At 42.1% G+C, this 21,867-nt stretch overlaps 1 protein-coding gene across 1 annotated transcript in view; it reads right to left on the reverse strand.

Moving 5' to 3' along the window:
* Positions 1–2,503: 2,503 nt before the first annotated feature.
* Positions 2,504–21,867, reverse strand: part of LOC309567455 (uncharacterized protein) — a gene marked incomplete at its 5' end in the record, with an annotated part of 68,878 nt that continues 49,514 nt past the window's right edge. Inside the window, 5 exons of the mRNA XM_082272844.1 lie at positions 2,504–3,176; positions 5,747–5,862; positions 5,962–6,156; positions 12,234–12,302; positions 20,926–20,985. Of these exons, the coding sequence (XP_082128970.1) occupies positions 2,966–3,176; positions 5,747–5,862; positions 5,962–6,156; positions 12,234–12,302; positions 20,926–20,985 (651 nt within the window). The 3' untranslated portion in view covers positions 2,504–2,965. The remainder of the gene's footprint in view (positions 3,177–5,746; positions 5,863–5,961; positions 6,157–12,233; positions 12,303–20,925; positions 20,986–21,867) is intronic.

Below are 21,867 nucleotides of genomic sequence, written 5' to 3' on the forward strand. Positions count from 1 at the left end.
GGAATTAGGTCTAAAACCAAAAATTAAATGTATTGCAGTTTAACGATCCTTAAATGTGGTGGTTGAATGAAGTTTTCCTATGTTGTGGCCTCCTTGACGGGCAGCGCATGGGAGAAAGAGCAAACGAGGATTTAACGACTTGCCGACCAGTCATGTTGACTGTACTGCGGCAAAGTGGCTCGATTCCGTCGAGTAGTACTACGTTGCTGGACTCCTCCCCTTCTGGGCGGCGCTCGCGCGCCGCCGGAGGCTCGTTCCTGCTGTGTTTAGTCACAGCGGGAGTCGGGCCAGGGGAGGAGCAGCGGCTATCGCCGCCGCTCTTCCCCGATCGTCGGGGAATCGAGTCTGGAGATCCGCCCGCTTGTGTAAACAAAGCGGGCGGATCTCCTAAGTGACAAACAGAGACAGATTGCAGGATTCAGCATAGCTGAACATGCGATCTATCCCTGTGTCACTTAGTCACCTCCCCCCACACACGTTAGTAAGCACCAGGCATACATTAACCCCTCCCTCTCCAATAAAGTTAACCCCTTCCCTGCCAGTGTCATTATTACAGTAACAGTGCATATATATAGCACTGATTACTGCAGTAATGTCACTGGTATCCCCAAAAGTGTAAAAAATGTCAGTCAAGGGTACGATCTGTCCGCCGCAATGCCGCAGTCCCACAAAAAAAAAAAACGCAGATCGCCGCCATTACTCGTTAAAAAAAACCCACCAAAAATGACAGAAATCTTTCCCTTAGTTAGTAAACGCAATAACTTTTGCGCAAACCAAATACGCTTATTGTGATTTTTTTTTTGCCAAACATAGGTAGCAGAAAACAAATTGACCAAGAATTAAAAAAAAAATTTGATTTTTACATTTTGGGGGGGGGGGGGGGGGAATTTCATATAAAAAAATGTGAAAAATATTGTTATTTTTTCAAAATTTACGCTCTTTTTTTGTTTATAGCGCAAAAAGTAAAAATCGCACAGGTGATCAAATACCACCAAAAGAAAGCTCGGTTTGTGGGACGTAAATTTCGTTTGGGTACGGCGTCGCACGACTGCGCAATTGTCAGTTAATATCGCACAGTGCCGAATCGCAAAAAGTGGCCCAGACGTAAGACAGCAAAATCCTCCGGTGGTAAAGTGGTTAAGGCTAAAGGGGCTCAGGACCAATTGGTGAGCTAGTGGACACACTTAGCCCGTGTTATTGGGAGAAATAGTGACATTAGGTAAGCACATTCCTGGGATTAAGGGTTTGGGAATTTGAGGACTTTGTTTAATTATGCTTACTATAGTTTCTTTTAATTTCCAAATTTAAAGCTATGGCATCTGGGGGATGGAGACTACTTCTTATATTCACCCTGGGGAATGGAGAGGTGATGATTGTCTACCTAGGAATAATTCTCACCTCTGGATAAAGGTTTTTGCTTGACAGCAATGCATTCTCCTTCTTTGGAAAGGCTATTTTTGAGGTTAAATGTATGTATGTTTTTGTGGATTTTTGTTCTTAATGAGGTATTGATGGTCATGTACAGCATATCCAGTATACTGGGAGCCATCTTGGGGGGGGACTGGGAATCCATCATTCTTTTCTGTCTTTTGTTCCCTTTATCTTTCTCCCTCTTACGGTATACCTTTGAGGGCTATGTCCTGTTTGCACACTGGTCTAGAACCAACCTAAAATGGAACTTTACAAATAACAAATTGATAACATAAATATGTTCTTTTGCAAGGGACATATATTCCACATTAATAATTATGCTAACAAAATTAGTGTGTGCTGTAAATTGCCTCCAGCATTTTTCTTTTTCTTCCTGCTGGAGGCTGACGTTTTTCTGAAGCTCAGAGCCCCTGAACAGCAGTCAATTTTTAGGCTGTCAGCAGATTGGCCTCTAGTGGCTCTGATTTTCTGCACAGTGCCAAAAAATAGAGCGAAACTGAACATGTGCAGAGCAGGGTGAGACAGTGTATTGCTGAATTTTAAACAGTAAAGGCACTTATTTTTAATGTTTTACATTGCTATAGCTGCAAAAAGGACCAGCATGAAGTGAATCTATTGGGACATAATTTTCTGACTAAATTAATAGCTGGATTAAGTATATATTGACTGAGTTACAATTATATTTTGACATAAGGATATAGCATGTATATTTATTCAAGTGTAATATTTTGTATAAAGATTGTGATAAAAAAAAAACCCTTTTCTATATACACATTGTAGAAATTCAATACCTCTGATTTACTCCTGATGAGGTTGTTGCAAGTTGAAACACGTTGAGATTAGAAGCACAAGAACCATCCCATCTTGTAGTGTTTGTAGACAGATGAACAGTCTACCAGATGTTATTTTGTGATAACTGATGTGACGTGAGCCTAGGGGGTACTGTTTCTATAGAACCTTTTTAACTATACTAACTATTCATTACATTTTCATGCTGATTATTTTTGTACAATAAAAAAAAATATTTCTTGATATGTGAGCTGTATCATTGGAAAATTCCTGTTCTAAAAATAAATACAAAATAGACCCCGTAATCTTCCCTCTCTCTAATTATTACACATTTAGTTTTATACTGTGCCTGTTACGTATAGGTGTAAGGATATAAAGTAACATGCTTTCAACAACTTTTTCACCTATTTATTCTAAAATAGCTGAATGTGACCAGAGTGGCCACGTATAAAACCACATCAAAAGTTCCTAACTAGCTTTTACCTATAAAATCAGAAATTTAAACTGAAGGTGCAGATACTGCTGATTACCTGTTAGGAATTCACTTTGCTCTACAACACTTTGATATCGTTTTACATGCAACAGATTTACGCTAAGTAGTAACATACACCTATCATATGGCTAAACTGAGTGATTTTCTGTCTTGTAAGTAACTGTTATCAGTTTTTTTAGCACCCAGGAAAATAGTTTTTCCTTTCATTTAAGAAATAACACATGGATTGTGCAGGCTTCTGGTACTCTGTGCTCACCACATATCATAATAAGGAAAGGCTATTTCAATGCACAGAACAGCTAATGGTTGGCTACAACTGAAGGAGTCATTTTCCTGAAGCCAGCGCCCTGAAATCGGTGACGCCAAGCCTTCTGCGTTCGTGTGACTTCTCCATTCTTTGCAGTTCCTGTTACGTACGGGTGTCCCCCTTTGGCTGGATCCATGCCAGAAGGACTTGTCGGACCTGGAAGAAAGTTAGAAATAATAAATTTGAGATAGAAGAAACGTATTTGTATATAATACTAGATTATACAATGGTAGTGACTATGACTACATGGCCCCATCTTGTGTACGTGGTACAGTTTTGTTCACCAATTCTCAGAAAGGATGTGACTGAATTGGGGAGAGTCCAGAAAAGGGCAGCAAAGCTAATAAAGGGGCTGGAGGACCTGAGTTTTAAAGCAGAGCTCCACCCAAAAGGGAAAGCTCCGCTTGTTAGCACTCCCCCCCCCCCCTTCACTGACACATTTGGTACTTTTGGGGGGGTTGACAGGTACCCGCTCCAACTTCTGGGTAAGATCGCTGCAGCGATCTCTGAGAAAGTTTGGCCCCTCTTCCTTCCCCCCGCTGCCTTCTTGGACACACATAGGTCTCAGAAGACGGTGGGACCATTCACAAAGTGCAGTGCGACTCGCACACGCGCACTAGGAAACTGGCTGTGAAGCCTGTTTCCCTTACTTAAAATGCCGGCACCTGCAACCAAAGCTGAATGATGAATCGGCTGGGGTGCCGACATAGCTGGATCCCTGGACAGGTAAGTGTCCTTATATTAAAAGTCAGCAGCTACAGTATTTGAAGCTGCTGATTTTTATCTATTTTTTACCCAGACTGGAGCTCCTCTTAAGGAATGACTACAAACATTAAACGTATTTTCCCTGGAGAAGAGATGCTTAGGAGGGGATATGATAGCGATATAGAGATCCTTGAATGGTGACTCTAACATTGGGAGGAAACTATTTAACCTAAGGTCTCTAAAGAAACCATACAATGAAATTGACCGAGAAGCTGTTCAGTCTTAAGCTGCGTAAGAGATTCTTTACTGTTAGAGCAGTAGGGATAAGGAACTCCCTCAACAGTGGGTGGTGTCATCGGAGAATGTAGATAAATTCCAAAAACTTTGGGACGTGTTTCTTAGAGAATACATTGTACAAGGATATGAAAAATGGTAGTGACGTAAACATACACACACATACGCATGTTCAACTGGATGGGTGGGGTGTCTTAATTCAACCTTACCAACTATGTATGTGTCCATAAATATTGAAGGGCTGAACTATCAGCGAGATCTGGACTAAACTAACAGTCAGAAAAAATAAAATATTGCAGATTACAAGTCCTTAAAGCAGAACCAAAGGCAACATTAAAAAACTTACGAGCAGGCAGGTTATTTATCACAAGAGATACATGCAATGTATCTTCTGCAATAATAAATCTACCTGCCCTCTCACCATCTCCTGTGGCACGTAAACTGTGCAGTTCAGTTTACAGGGTCGGCACAATCCCTGTGTGCGAGGTTGAATGAACTCCTCACATCATCCCATGCCAGCCAATCATGATGGCCAAAGATCGGCATATGGACGAAGCTGGAGAGAAAATGCTGGCGCTGGAGTGGGGCTCCTCGTGGACTTCGAACCGTTGGAGAGGAGGGGACTATAGTGCTTTTAGTTCCAATTTAACTGGTGACTACATGATCACAGGATTCATGACAGATCAGTGGATATTTTTTGCATATTAAACAGATATAACAAATAATTTTCAATGGTTTTTCAAGCAGACTAAAAGGGGGCAAATGGTAGAGGTTCATATACACTGCTTTAGAGTGGGACACCACCCAAAGCCTTTTTTTTTAAATCTTGGAAAGTGTTGGGCACACTTTAAAGTATGACTAAAGGAAAAACTTTTTTTTTAGTTTTGGATAGACTGCAGAGGGATTATAGTGCTTGTCAGTTGTATTCCTCTCTGTGCCCTCATTAAATAAATTTACCCTATTTGTCCATTGTCTATTTTACCATTTCTGAAAAGGGAAAGTAAAAGAAAATCTCACATTTTGGGTTGTCCCCAGAAAAATAATATAGGGGAAATCTTTCAATGGTGACCCTAGTTCTGGAGACTTTGGGGTCCCCATGTGGTTTCCCTTAATTTGCAGGGATTTCCTCTCACTTCCTGTTTGGCTATGAGGAAGTGAAGGGAAATATCTGCAAAAGGACACAAACGTCACAAACCAATCTGACAGGGGTTATAGCTCTCCCTTGCTCTATCCAAAATGGGAAAGTTTTGCCTATAGTTCCACTTTAAAGCTATTGGGTTTTAAAAGTACTCTGTGACTGGATTTTCTTCGCTTCCCGTTCTCCCGTTCTAGTGATGGTGGTAAGGAATGGAGGAATAGAGGAGAAGGCATCCTTTGGTTAGTTACAGGGAGAAGCTTTATGAGCCCTAATGGCAGATATGATTGAAACCAGGGGAGACTAGACTAGGAGGCAGTTTTTTCCCCAAGCCAGTACAAATAAAATAAGCTGGGTTGACCGCTGAGAGTGGAGATACTCTCCCATTCACACCCCAGTCAGAGAAGGACCTGCGTTCACTGATGGTCGTTGGGCATTATACAGCTATCTACAATCACGGACCCTGGCAAAGTAAAGTCTTCAGCATTGGTTCTGAGATGTTGGACAACTCAATGCAGACAGCTGCAATGGAAGTCAATGGGGGAAAATGCCAAACTGTGAAATTTGTTAAAGGTATTCTGACTGTACTCACCAGAGAGGATCAGTTAGGATATTTCTCCCATTAAAAGAGTAGATTGGGACATCATATTTGTGAGGAGCTAATCTGCTATCAAAAAAAGAGATCCAGTTCCGAAAAATGCGTTCACCCTGATAAAAAAGAAAACAAAACAGAAAAATAAAGTTTAAGATTGATTATTATTGTCAAGTTCAAATCTAGTATGTAAAAACAAAACAAAAAACACTTACCTTCAGATTCACTATAGGAAGACTTCTGTGTGTCCTTTTCACTATGGAGATCAGGGATTGGGTGGAGGAAGCAAGGATGGCTCTGAATGTCCCATAGAGGGACATCTCCTGCGCTTGGCGATGACACTGAAGGTCAGCACCACGAATTCCAATCATATCTCCAGACACAGGAACATTAAGTGCTACCAGGCGGAGCTGAAGTGTAAAATGTAAATAAGACATTATTTTAAAGGCAATATACAGCTTCCTACTTGCACCTTGTGTTTTTTACCTGCATACGATGTGTGTAGACTCATGGTGTCATTTGTTGGCCTGTACACATGGCCTATGGTATGGTAAATCTTTACATTTTGGTGTCAGAAGTTTACGTTAGTGTTCACATATAAGGTATGGCACTGCACAGGTTAATGCATGACCTATGTCTATAGCCTAAGAACTGACACTTCCTGTGAAGAAACCACATTTCTCACAATCCCTGGGTCTCTCAATCTAGCACCAGTGCAGGTGAGAGCTACACAGTAATTAGATATGACACAGACACAAATAGGCAGAGCAGTTACCTGAAATACCATTATGCTGGAAGCCATGTGTTTTCATCACACACACACACACACACATACAGTATATATATATATATATATATATATATATATATATATATATATATATATATATATATATATATATATATATATATATATATATATATATATATATATATATATATAATATCTTTGAACCTGTCAAAGGATTTGTAATTTTGTTTAGCCAGCTATGACATCCAAGCACCCCTGCCGGACAGCAGTATAGTTTATTCTCTACAGCTTGGTTGCCTCCCTGTACCCAGCCTGTTATTGGAGAATCAAAGAGAAAGACACACAACGTGCAGACAGGAGAGAGAACAAAGGTCCTCTTGCCTTATTTCAGTATATACAGTGCCTTGCGAAAGTATTCGGCCCCCTTGAACTTTGCAACCTTTTGCCACATTTCAGGCTTCAAACATAAAGATATAAAACTGTAATTTTTTGTAAAGAATCAACAACAAGTGGGACACAATCATGAAGTGGAACGAAATTTATTGGATATTTCAAACTTTTTTAACAAATAAAATACTGAAAAATTGGGCGTGCAAAATTATTCAGCCCCCTTAAGTTAATACTTTTGCTGCGAATATAGCTGTAAGTCGCTTGGGGTATGTCTATCAGTTTTGCACATCGAGAGACTGACATTTTTGCCCATTCCTCCTTGCAAAACAGCTCAAGCTCAGTGAGGTTGGATGGAGAGTGTTTGTGAACAGCAATTTTGAGTTCTTTCCACAGATTCTCGATTGGATTCAGGTCTGGGACTTTGACTTGGCCATTCTAACACCTGGATATGTTTATTTGTGAACCATTCCATTGTAGATTTTGCTTTATGTTTTGGATCATTGACTTGTTGGAAGACAAATCTCCGTCCCAGTCTCAGGCCTTTTGCAGACTCCATCAGGTTTTCTTCCAGAATGGTCCTGTATTTGGCTCCATCCATCTTCCCATCAATTTTAACCATCTTCCCTGTCCCTGCTGAAGAAAAGCAGGCCCAAACCATGATGCTGCCACCACCATGTTTGACAGTGGGGATGGTGTGTTCAGGGTGATGAGCTGTGTTGCTTTTACGCCAAACATAACGTTTTGCATTGTTGCCAAAAAGTTCGATTTTGGTTTCATCTGACTAGAGCACCTTCTTCCACATGTTTGGTGTGTCTCCCAGGTGGCTTGTGGCAAACTTTAAACAACACTTTTAATGGATATCTTTAAGAAATGGCTTTCTTCTTGCCACTCTTCCATAAAGGCCAGATTTGTGCAGTATACGACTGATTGTTGTCCTATGGACAGAGTCTCCCACCTCAGCTGTAGATCTCTGCAGTTCATCCAGAGTGATCATGGGCCTCTTGGCTGCATCTCTGATCAGTCTTCTCCTTGTATGAGCTGAAAGTTTAGAGGGACGGCCAGGTCTTCGTAGATTTGCAGTGGTCTGATACTCCTTCGATTTCAATATTATCGCTTGCACAGTGCTCCTTGGGATGTTTAAAGCTTGGGAAATCTTTTTGTATCCAAATCCGGCTTTAAACTTCTCCACAACAGTATCTCAGACCTGCCTGGTGTGTTCCTTGTTCTTCATGATGCTCTCTGCACTTTAAACGGACCTCTGAGACTATCACAGTGCAGGTGCATTTATATGGAGACTTGATTACACACAGGTGGATTCTATTTATCATCATTAGTCATTTAGGTCAACATTGGATCATTCAGAGATCCTCACTGAACTTCTGCAGAGAGTTTGCTGCACTGAAAGTAAAGAGGCTGAATAATTTTGCACGCCCAATTTTTCAGTTTTTTATTTGTTAAAAAAGTTTGAAATATCCAATAAATTTCGTTCCACTTCATGATTGTGTCCCACTTGTTGTTGATTCTTCACAAAAAATTACAGTTTTATATCTTTATGTATGAAGCCTGAAATGTGGCAAAAGGTCGCAAAGTTCAAGGGGGCCGAATACTTTAGCAAGGCACTGTAAACACATGCACAGGCAACAGAGCCTGATTGGTTACTTGTGCAGACTCTTGCTATAGCAGGGGGCTGCTGTAAAGAGTCACATATGTACACTAATTGCATTTAAAAAAATGCATAGAATAATTACCAATGAATACCAATGTTAAATGATGTTTTTAGAAAAAATCTGTCTGGATATCAACCTTATGATAAAAATAACTAAATAAATAAATACATAAATAAATAAATAAATAATGGAAAGGCTGCACAACACATAGCTCCATCTAGTGCCCGTAATGCTCTATTTTTCCTGAAATGTCTCAGTTAGGAAAATACTGCATTATGGCCACTAGACGGAACAAACAATCACTTCTATTAAGCAAAATATGATCAGAATTTGTGATGGCTGGGTAAATGCTTGTGATATTCATTCAGTTTTTTTTTAAATAAATAGAGCCTTATGTTTAAAATATACAATGAACCCAAAAAGAAGGTTCCAAATGTTCTAATTTATGATCATGTAAACCAATGGTTACTAGATGAATCATAATCAAGGTTTTCCACTATTTACAAGCAAGGCTTAAAAATGCAGTTTAAAGAGGTTGTAAACTCAATTTTTTTTTTTGTTTTCACCCTGAAAGAGAAACACATAATGAGCTTGTATGCATTGCATACTAGCTCATTATGCAATACTTACCTTAGAACGAGCCCCCGTCGTGCCGTCCGCTCACCGTGACCGTCGGCTCCCGCGCGCGTGCGCGGGAGTGACGTTACCGCGGCTCCAGACAATCAGATGGCCGCATTCCGCGATCCCGGAAGACGGGCGACATGTTCAGTCGCCCGTCTTCCGGGATCGCGGAATGCGGCCATCTGATTGTCTGGAGCCGCGGTGACGTCACTCCCGCGCACGCGCGCGGGAGCCGACGGTCACGGCACGGGACTCTGAAGGAACGGCACCAGCGGCCGTTCCTTCAGAGCGCATGCGCCAGTGACGTCACTGGCTGCATGTAAGGTAAATATCTCCTAAACGGTACATGTTTAGGAGATATTTACAGTACCTATAGGTAAGCCTTATCATAGGCTTATCTATAGGTACAAGTTACAGAGGAGGGTTTACTTCCTCTTTAATCTGCTTATATTTTCCTCCCCTTAGTCCTCTATCTCCCCTTATCAACATACTATTTACATTTAAAAAAATAATTTTTTCATTTTTATTACTTACCCTATTTTAGACCCAGTAACATCATCACTAGGTCACTAGGTGCAGATCATGGCTAGTTTGAGTAGCTGTCATAGCTTCTTGAAAACATTACAGCCCCCTGCCTCAGTACAGGCGGTCCCTCGGGTTACTAACACAATAGGGACTGTAGGTTTGTTCTTAAGTCGAATTTGTTTGTAAGTCAAAACAGTGCATTTTTAGGTGTAACTACAGCCTGCGCAGGGACGTGGGATGTTCCGGGCACTTCTGGGCGTGCAGTTGTGTTATCTGGGGCTCCTATGGCCATGCAGTACTGCAGTGTGGGATGTGTCCAGCGCTGCAAGATGGCTGCTCGGTGGTATCCGGGACCACTGTGGAGCACAATCGTCCGGCATTGACATTTGTTCTTAAGTAAGAATGGTTTATAATTTGGGTGTTCATAACTCCGGGACTGCCTGTATTCCTCTTAAGAGCCCTCAGCCCTGGCACATGCAATGGACTGGCTCCTGGGAGGGTCTATGCAGATATCAAAAAGTCTTGATGAGTTGGTGTTAATCTGGAGAAGTAAGAACTAAAAACAGCTTCCTTTTAATTCTAGCCCAATGAGTTACACAAACTTATGCTATCTTTTTTTTTTTAGCTGGCTGGACCTGGAGAGAGAAATCCCTGTGTAAAGCACTGGATATTTGAGCGAGGAAAGGTCAATATGTCTTGCTGGTGGTGCCAGCATTAAAGTAAACCTTTGCAAAAACTTTTAGGGAATTCTTAAGCTCTTGCTGCCCACATAACGTATATGTTGCGGCAACAAAGTTGGTGGGCATTATCACCCACACGGTGCACATACTACATGCATCTATGGAGGGCAAAGGTATCTATCATAGACAGCTCTCAGTCTATAGTCATGATCATGAGCCAGCAGGACAGACTCCACATCATGTGACCACTGTGACAGCCAATAAAGACCCATTTAAAGGGATGCCAGGGCTGGATAGGAAGGAGTTAATCTACAAAGGGTGGAACCTTATTACCATGCCTTTTAAGAAACTATTTACTATTTACTAAAGGCCCCGTACACACGATATGAAAATCGGAAGTAAAATTTCATCTGATGAACGATCTGTCAATTTTCAGATCGTTATTATGGTGATTTTGACAGAATGTATAATTTTCGTTTAATTTAGTGTAATTAGTACAGTTTTCGTCCTAAATAAATTGTAAGAGCAAGACTACGCATGCTCGGAAACTTAAGAATACATAAAAACAATTCAACACATGACATCACTTCTGAAGTTGAATTCTGTCGTACAAGAATTTTTGTATAATCTGCATCAAAAAACGGACGAAAATTTGTCTGATAATCTGATCGTGTGTACGAGGCTTTAGACTGGAGCAGCCAGAAACTGGATGGCAACCAATTAGCTTCCATCTTTTAGCCCCTGTTTACACCAGTGCAACTTGTCGCACCCTATTGTCGGCAATGGAACTGTTCAGATCGGTGCAATGACGATTGCAGTGCCTCACCGATTTGAAATAATTCCTCCACTAAGGGCTGTCCCAAGACATTGTGATGCCTGGGTCCAAGAATGAAATGCTAACCCCCCCCCCCCCCAAAAAAAAAAAAAAAATCACGCCCACCATAAAGCCATAAAGCCTCTACATTCATTATTTAATATACATATAAAATTAAAAATTGTTTTTTATATATACTGTTATCTTCTACCATAACTCACCACCAGACCAGTCTGCCAAACACCCACTGTCTGTCCTCAGTCCTCCTGTTACTACTGTGTCTGCTATGAGCACCACCCTAGAAGATCCAGCCTGCCCTGCGTGAGATGGAGTGCGCTGATGTTTGACATCATTGTGCACACCACAATCACGCGGGACCTTCCCAGGAGGAGACGCTCTACCTCCTCATACTCATCAGTTTGCACTAAAGGCGGCAGTATGAGATGGGGAAATGCCGCCTGTAACGCGCCGCAAACTGATGACACAAAAAACGACTGAAAAAAAAATCTTAGGCATCACTTTGCTGCCCCACTCAAAGTGCTGCCTGGGTCCAATGGACCCAGCAGGACCCATGGTAGGGCCAGCCCTACCTGCACTACTTTTGCCTTCTTGTACGACAGAATTCAACTTCAGAAGTGATGTCATGTGTTGAATTGTTTTTATGTATTCTTAAGTTTCCGAGCATGCGTAGTCTTGCTCTTACAATTTATTTAGGACCAAAACTGTACTAATGCTGTCTGTGCATGAAGTATGCATAGATGTCAGCCAAGTCGCACCTGAAGTCGCATTGACATGCGGCTTTGAAATTGTACGATTTCAAGTTAAGTCGCACGATTTCAAAGCCGCATTCAGTGTGAACCTAGACTCAATTTTAAACCTTAACTGAACAAGTTGAAGTTAGAAGCTGATTGGTTACTATGCACAGTTGCTACAAATGCTGTCTGCTCCAGTCTTGGTAAATCCCCCTTATGTGTATTGTAAAAAGCAAGCTTTTTCTTGATATAAGGCATAAGAAAAGTACAAATGCAGGTTGTCTTACCGAGGGGGTCCTTGGGGTGATGCTAGGTAACACTGGTACAATATCTAGTATTTCTTTATCATCTCCATCCTGACAACAAGAACAAGTTACAAAAAAATAGAAATATTTTAACAGATGCAATTAAACATACAAAATATCACATGACTTTATTAAAATTGCTAATGATAGGTTACAAAGATGGAGGGTAGGGAAGGTAAACACCTTTTTTTTCAGTTACAACGGTTATAGTATATTTTAATGGTTACTGTTAACAAAACTGTACTAAAAGTCTGAAGTCCTTTAGATATAGCCAAGCTAAATGTAGAACTGACTTGTATTTCAGTAACAGATGTATATACAGTGCATTGCGAAAGTACTCGTCCCCTTGAACTTTTCGACCTTTTGCCACATTTTAGGCTTTAAACATAAAGATATAAAACTGTCATTTTTTGTGAAGAACTAACAACAAGTGGGACACAATCATGAAGTGGAACGAAATTTATTGGATATTTCAAACTTTTTTAACAATTAAAAAACTGAAATATTGGGCGTGCAAAATTATTCAGCCCCCTTAAGTTAATACTTTGTAGCGCCACCTTTTGCTGCGAATACAGCTGTAAGTCGCTTGGGGTATGTCTCTATCAGTTTTGCACATCGAGAGACTGAAATTTTTGCCCATTTCTCCTTTCAAAACAGCTTGAGCTCAGTGAGGTTGGATGGAGAGCGTTTGTGAACAGCAATTTTCAGTTCTTTCCACAGATTCTCGATTGGATTCAGGTCTGCACTTTGACTTGGCCATTCTAACACCTGGATATGTTTATTTGTGAACCATTCCATTGTAGATTTTGCTTTATGTTTTGGATCATTGTCTTGTTGGAAGACAAATCTCCGTCCCAGTCTCAGGTCTTTTGCAGACTCCATCAGGTTTTCTTCCAGAATGGTCCTGTATTTGGCTCCATTCATCTTCCCATCAATTTTAACCATCTTCCCTGTCCCTGCTGAAGAAAAGCAGGCCCAAACCATGATGCTGCCACCACCATGTTTGACAGTGGGGATGGCGTGTTCAGGGTGATGAGCTGAGTTGCTTTTACGCCAAACATAACATTTTGCATTGTTGCCAAAAAATTTGATTTTGGTTTCATCTGACCAGAGCACCTTCTTCCACATGTTTGGTGTGTCTCCCAGGTGGCTTGTGGCAAACATTAAACGACAATTTTAATGGATATCTTTAAGAAATGGCTTTCTTCTTGCCACTCTTCCATAAAGGCCAGATTTGTGCAGTATACGACTGATTGTTGTCCTATGGACAGAGTCTCCCACCTCAGCTGTAGATCTCTGCAGTTCATCCAGAGTGATCATGGGCCTCTTGGCTGCATCTCTGATCAGTCTTCTCCTTGTATGAGCTGAAAGTTTCGAGGGACGGCCAGGTCTTCGTAGATTTGCAGTGGTCTGATACTCCTTCCATTTCAATATTATCGCTTGCACAGTGCTCCTTGGGATGTTTAAAGCTTGGGAAATCTTTTTGTATCCAAATCCGGCTTTAAACTTCTCCACAACAGTATCTCGGACCTGCCTGGTGTGTTCCTTGTTTTTCATAATGCTCTCTGCGCTTTAAACGGACCTTTGAGACTATCACAGTGCAGGTGCATTTATACGGAGACTTGATTACACACAGGTGGATTCTATTTATCATCATTAGTCATTTAGGTCAACATTGGATCATTCAGAGATCATCACTGAACTTCTGGAGAGAGTTTGCTGCACTGAAAGTAAAGGGGCTGAATAATTTTGCACGCCCATTTTTTCCGTTTTTTATTTGATAAAAAAGTTTGAAATATCCAATAAATTTCGTTCCACTTCATGATTGTGTCCCACTTGTTGTTGGTTCTTCACAAAAAATTACAGTTTTATATCTTTATGTTTGAGCCTGAAATGTGGCAAAAGGTCGAAAAGTTCAAGGGGGCCGAATACTTTCACAATGCACTGTATCTATGGGCTTAAAGGATAAAAAAATAAAATAATAAATGCACAGTTTTTTGCAGGTAAAAAAAATCTGCATCTACTATTTTTTTTTGAGGAGCCTGGAAAGCATTGCTCCAGCGATCAGCATATCGTGGATGCCATGAAGGAATCCTACAGACTGTCAGTGTGAGATGTCTAACCCGTACATGGTACGACTAGGCAGTTTAACATTGACAGGAAGAATCAATGAACTACCACAGCGTTCACCAGTGCCGTGGTAGTTCATCGAGGACTTCAAACCAACAACAACATAGGATGTCAGTACTGTGACAGGACAAGACGCTGTCACTGTGAAATTGGTAATTTGAAGGACACAGAATGTGCACATTGGCTCCCTGCAGGACTACAGAGTGTAGCTGTTGCAGCTTTCTCCAGGTTTTGGTATGCCTGAATGGGGCACTGTAGTTTGGAGATTCCACAGTGTCTTGGGTGGGATGGAATCTACAACCCTGTGTCCGGGTTTTGTGGAGGACCAGCAGGATGTGTGCTCAGATGCACACAGCCCTTATAATGAAGGTCTGAGAATAGCTCAGGGCTCCCAGTTGGAGACTTTTCCACCCAACAGATAGGAGGTCTGTGCATGGAGAGTCAGTAGAACTCCAATACTCTCCAGGAGTCAAAGAGGCTGTAGGTGACAGCCAGAGTATGTGTGTGTCTGCAAGAGGCAGTAAACGGCCTGAGGACTAAGGCAAGAGCAGAGCTGTGAACGCGAGAGTAAAGCAATCTGCACAGAAGCACCTATGGTCGGGGTGACCAGCATAAAGAACAGAAGTACTGCAACTAAAGCTGAGGGAAAGCTTAAGAGCCAGGTGGGCTAGTATTTTCTGTTTGTGCATTTACCGGAGATGTACCCCTGTGTGAGAAACCTTTATGTTTTAGACTTATTTGCTTTTAGTTAAAAATGGGCTACCAGGCCTTTAAAATATAGTTTGACTACCGTGAATCACTTGAAAATGCATCTATCACTAGAGCTAATCCCCCCCATGTTACAGTACTTATAGCTCATTAATTTACAGAACACTGTAAATAAATTGCACAGCTGTGTGGGCAGATCACCATATGGCTGCGCTCGTTTCAAAAAGTGACAGTTGGTACAGGGAACTTCTCCCCGTACTGCTGTCACACAGAGGCATCAGATCCCAGAGCGGCTGCAGGAATGTAAACATATTACATGTTGGGTCCTCTGATTCCTCCTGTATTAAATTGTAACTGTACTGTCTGTCCTCATGTTGTAAAGCACTGTGCAAATTGTTGGCGCTATATAGATTCTGTATAATAATAATGTTCCACCCTATAAATGGGTGTAACATGTTCCCGAAGGTGAACTTATCCTTTAAAGAGGTGACAGGTGCTCTTTACTTGTCTGCATGACTGATGGTGCTGGTACGGCTTTCCTATAAGTGTACATAAAGTATTGGTATGCCACTTCTTTAAGGATAAGTGTGGGTGCCTTTTTATAGTTGGCAGGTCTTTAGCATATTAGCATTTAGTTGACATAAAAGGTGACCTGCTGCTGAGTGGAGATGCTGCACACCCAATCTCAGGTCCTTAATGTGTGGGAAGGTATGTTCCTGACCTTCCTAGTAACTTTGAAGATGGGGTTGAGTCTTTAACCACTTGCCGACCGCCGCAAGTACATGTACTGTGGGGGTCAGCCCCTCACAGGCAAAGTGACATATCGGTACGTCACTAGCCTGTGAGGCTCTGGGGAGCGAGCACGCGCCGCCGGAGGCGCGCTCCCACTCCCGTGCGGTCAAGGACCCCCCCCACGCGTGTGAGCGGCGGACACGATGTCCGCCGCTCGCTCACGATCATCCGTGACAGCGGGAGAAAGGCAGGCGGCTAGTGTAAACAAGCCGCCTGTCATTCTCCCCTGTGTAGAAACAGTGATCATACGGTTCTACTATGTAGGACCGTTGATCATTGTTCCTACATCTCAAGCCACAGCCAATCACAGTTAGAATCACGCCTCTAGGGACACACACAGCCCCTCCCTCTCAAATAAAGTTAACCCCTTCACTACCAGTGTCATTTTACAGTAACAGTGCATATGTATAGCACTGATTACTGCAGTAATGTCACTGGTAACCCAAAAAGTGTCAAAAATGTCGATCTGTCTGCCCCAATGTCGCAGTACCGCAAAAAAAATCGCAGATCGCTGCCATTACGCGTTAAAAAAAAAACACCAAAAATGACAAAAATCTTTCCCTTTGATAGTAAACGCGATAACTTTTGCGCAAACCAATCAAAATACGCTTTTTGCGATTTTTTTTTACCAAACATATGTAGCATAAAACAAATTGGCCGAAAATGTTAAAAAATTTTGATTTTTACATTTTTTTGGGGGGAATTTCATATAAAAAATGTGAAAAATATTGTTATTTTTGCAAAATTTACGCTCTTTTTTTGTTTATAGCGCATGATCAAAAAATCGCACAGGGGATCAAATACCACCAAAAGAAAGCTCTGTTTGTGGGAAAAAAAGGACGTCAAATTCGTTTAGGTACAGCGTCGCACGACCGCGCAATTGTCCATTAAATTCACGGAGTGACGAATCGCAAAATACCCCCTGGTCAGGAAGGGGGTAAAATCTTCCGGGGCTTAAGTGGTTAAGTGTATTTCCACCTTTGCAGTCACATTTGGAGAAACCTTCACTAGTGTCCATTTATAATAAAAAAATAAAAAAAAACTTCATGTACATTTTTTTTTTCTGTGCAAATTTGGCAAAAAGGTAGTTTCCTTTAGGCTATTTTTTTTTCTTCTAAACAAATGTTCTTTTCCTGACGCCAGTGTAGCACTACTCCCTTGGGAGCTGCTGGTTACGGGTTCCCCTGGGTTACCATTAGCAACGACATGACAGTTCAAAATTTCCCAAGTGTTTTTGCTCAGTCAGGAAACAGTCCAGTAAGTTTGGTTTTTATGGTTTTATTTAGAACTTGGATAGGAGTGGGAATGAGTGGGATACTCCAACTTTATACACTATGCACAATAGGTTGGGACAACTTGCTGATTAACACTGAGTAAAGTTAGTTACGGCTAGGCCGCTGCTTCAGTTTGCCACAAGCTGTGACGCAGGACTGAATTAACTTTCTAAGGTAAACTGTATCCTGAGGTAAACTGTATCCTGAGGTAAACTGGACTGTACTGCAGAACAACTTCAGGGCCCTTCCTGGCAACCCCCTTTTGTTCCTAATCTTCAGGGTCAGCTAAACCGCACCCCCTTTACTGATACACTCCTTGCGTGAGCTAGCTCCTTCATCTCCTGACTTCTCTGGAGTGGTCCCCTCTCCTAGGCAGACCCTTAGGCAGATCTCCTGGTACTCACGATACTGTTTTTCCCAAAATGATTCTGCCAGCAGCTCCACTTGTCAGCTCTCTGGATCCTCTGCAGCTCAGCTCCACACCTGGTTCACTAGGCCAACCGCCTGAACCACCTTCCTCACACCTACAGAAGGAGAGCCAGCCGTCCACCTCCTCCTGGGACTTTGCTCCCGCCAAAAGACACCTTGTCACATGCTCCCCCGGATTTATAGCCAATCCCAGGATGCATTGCAACAATGCCCACCCACTGAGACAGCCATAAACCCTGGTGTGCTACTGGTTAGGTTTCCTTCACTGTCCAACAAGCTTCCTTATTGGATACCAGTGGGGACACTCCCTTAGACCCAGTAAATCACACCTGGAAACATGGGACAGGCTAAAATAACGGATCAGGCTCTCCTGATAAGCAGAAAAGAGCCACTAAATGCGTTTTCCTAGCACCGACCTAGGAGGGTGCTACACCAACATGGAAGCATAGATATGATATAGCTTTGTCCCTATATCCACCCACAGGACCTGTTTAACCACTTGCCGACCAGTCACGTTGACTGTACTGCGGCAAAGTGGCTCGTTCCCGTCCAGCGACGTAGACCTACGTCGCTGGACTCCTCCCCTTGTGGGCGGCGCGCGCACCCCCGGAGGCTCGCTCCCGCTGTTTTCAGTCACAGCGGGAGTCGGGCCAGGGGAGGAGCGGCGGTGATCACCGCCGCTCTTCCCCGATTATCGGGGAATCGATTCTGGAGATCCGCCCGCTTGTGTAAACAAAGCGGGCGGATCTCCTAAGTGACAGGCAAGGTCAGATTGCAGGGTTCAGCTTAGCTGAACCTGCGATCTGTCCCTGTGTCACTCAGTCACCTCCCCCCACACATGTCAGTAAGCACCAGGCATAAATTAACCCCTCCCTCTCCAATAAAATTAACCCCTTCCCTGCCAGTGTCATTTTTACAGTAATAGTGCATATGTATAGCACTGATTACTGTAGTAATGTCACTGGTACCCCCAAAAGTATCAAAAATGTCAGTCAAGGGTCCGATCTGTCCGTCGCAATGTTGCAGTCCCGCGAAAAAAAAAATCGCAGATCGCCGCCATTATTCGTTAAATAAAAAAACACCAAAAATTACAGAAATCATTCCCTTAGTTAGTAAACGCAATAACTTTTGCGCACACCAATCAAAATACTCTTATTGTGATTTTTTTACCAAACATAGGTAGCAGAAAACAAATTGGCCAAAAATTTTAAAAAATTTTGATTTTTACATTTTTTTGGGGGGAATTTCATATAAAAAAAATGTGAAAATATTGTTATTTTTTCAAAATTTACGCTCTTTTTTTGTTTATAGCACAAAAAGTAAAAATCACACAGGTGATCAAATACCACCAAAAGAAAGCTCTGTTTATCAGAAAAAAAGGACGTAAATTTCGTTTGGGTACGGCGTCGCACGACCGCGCAATTGTCAGTTAAAGTCGCACAGTGCCGAATCGCAAAAAGTGGCCTGGACGTAAGACAGCAAAATCCTCCGGTGGTAAAGTGGTTAAATGTATAAAAGTCTGACTGAGAGCAACCTCCCCCATTCTCCTTTGTCCTCAAGTTATACACCCACAAGACTGTGATGTTTCGATAAGTCTCTACCTGCTGACTGTGTCAGTATCCATCTGGGTTCAGCCTCTCCCAGGTGCAGTCCCACGTCTTGGGTTGCTAAATGCAACCACAAAGTGGGGAGCCCCTTCTGGTGGTCTTTTGGGGCTGAAGAGTTCTCTAACTAGAAACGACAGAACCTCATGTTGTGCACCTGAGATGGTGTTTGGCTGCTGGAGTCCATGATGCATGTGTCTCTCCTACAGGTACAGTCTCTCACAAAAATATTTTATTATAGCTTTTCATGTGACAACACTGAAGAAATTACACTTTGCTGCAATGTAAAGTAGTGAGTGTACAGCTTGTATAACAGTGTAATTTTCTGTCCCCTCAAAATAACTCAACACACAGCCATTAATGTCTAAACCGCAGGCAAAAAAAGTGAGTACACCCCTAAATGAAAGTCCAAATTGGGCCTAAAGTGTCAATATTTTGTGTGGCCACCATTTTTTTTCCAGCACTACCTTAACCCTCTTGGGCATGGAGTTCACCAGAGCTTCACAGGTTGCCACTGGAGTCCTCTTCCACTCCTCCATGACGACATCACAAAGCTGGTGGATGTTAGAGACCTTGCGCTTCTCTACCTTCCATTTAAAGGATGCCACACAGATGCTCAATAGGGTTTAGGTCTGGAGACATGCTTGGCCAGGCCATCACCTTTACCCTCAGCTTCTTTAGCAAGGCAGTGGTCGTCTTGGAGGCGTGTTTGGGGTGGTTATTATGTTGGAATTCTCCCCTGTGGCCCAGTCTCCAAAGGGAGGAGATCATGCTCTACTTCAGTATGTCACAATACATGTTGGTATTCATGGTTCTCCTAATGAACTGTAGCTCCCCAGTGCCGGCAGCACTCATGCAGCCCCAGACCATGACACTCCCACCACCATGCTTGACTGTAGGCAAGACACACTTGTCTTTGTACTCCTCACCTGGTTGCCGCCACACACGGTTAAAACCATCTGAACTAAATAAGTTTATCTTGGTCTCATCCGACCACAGGACATGGTTCCAGTAATCCATGCCCTTAAGCTGCTTGTCTTCAGCAAACTGTTTGTGGGTTAACTTGTGCATCATCTTTAGAAAAGGCTTCCTTCTGGGACGTCAACTATGCAGACTAATTTGATGCAGTGTGCGGCTATGGTCTGAGCACTGACAGGCTCCCAGTTTGGCACCATTCAGCGAGTGTGTGCAATTTTAAAGCGTGACATGTTAGGTATCTATTTATTCGACATAACATGTTTCACATTTTACAAAAAATGGGCTAACGTTCCTGTTTTGGTTTTTTAAATTCATAAAACCAAATAATTCTTTCAAAAAAAAAAACGAGTTTGAAATATTGCTGCGCAAATACCATTTGACTTAAAAAGTTGCAATGACCGCCATTTTATTCTAATAAAAAAAACATAATGTTAGGGGGCTCTGAGCAATTTTCTAGCAAAAAAAATGATTTTTACATGTAGGAGAGGAGTACCAGAATTGGCCCAGTATGGAAGTGGTTAAAGCAGAGTACCACCCAAAAGTGTAACTTCCGCTTTTTGTAGCTGCTGACTTTTATTAAATTTAAAAAGATTAGATTTTTATTAAATTTAAAAAGATTAGAACTCTGCTTTAAGGAGAAAAGTAAACCTTGCTAACATTTTATCCAATGCTTGTGAGCATGTTGTGTCTCACGCTGCAGCAACACATCATTACAATACGTGATTGTGCGTATTTTATTTTGCAAATCTTTGTACTCACCAATAGATCTTCTGGCACAGAAGGATCGTCCGCTGGAAAGGTGGGCTCAGACTCCTCCAGCTACAAGATAAGGGCAGTTAGTAAGGAAGAATTAATTACAAATCCCAAAGGTAATTAAGTGTACCGTAATCTAGCTGGCTGTCTGTGCCCTATTCATCTGCAAGATACCGTAAATGTATTCTCTTATAAATCTCCAAGGTATTGTAAGTAAGTATTACCGGTAGATGTATCATCTTTCAAGGCGCAGACTGTGCGGGAATGCTGTACTGGTATACCGTATGCACCGTAGCTTCAGCTACATACAGTATACCGCGCTGAGCCAATCACGGTGAGCGATGTATTCTATTATTGAATGCAAAGCCTGCTCGGATTGGCGGAGTCAGAGAGAGTAACATCATCCCGCCTCTCTGACTCCGCCAATCCAAGCAGGCTTTGCATTAAATAACAGAATACATCACTCACCGTGATTGGCTCAGTGCCGTATAATACGTAGCCGAAGCTACCGTACACTATGTCGCTACAGGATTCCCGCACAGCCAGTGCCTTGAGAAGATTATACATCTACCGGTAATACTTACTGACAATACCTTGGAGATTTATAAGAGAATACATTCACGGTGCTTACAGTACCTTGCAGATGAATAGGGCACAGACAGCCAGGGCTTTCATAGATTGCACTAACTTACTTAATTACCTTTGGGATTTTTATTCTCGGCGTATAAGACGATCCCCCCATTTTTGGGGGATTTTTTTGAAGTTCAAAAGTCGTCTTATAAGCCAGAAAATTTGTCAATCCGGACATACTAATTTCTTGAGGCCCTAAAATGCCTGGACATTACATATACCCCCCCCCCCCCCCAAATGACCCCTTTTCGGAAAGTAGATAGTTCTAGGTATTTAGTAAGAGGCATGGTGAGATTTTGAATTTGTAATTTTTTGTCA

Source organism: Pelophylax lessonae (assembly GCF_965119305.1).
Source record: "Pelophylax lessonae genome assembly, chromosome: 11".
Classification (NCBI taxonomy): Eukaryota; Metazoa; Chordata; class Amphibia; order Anura; family Ranidae; genus Pelophylax; species Pelophylax lessonae.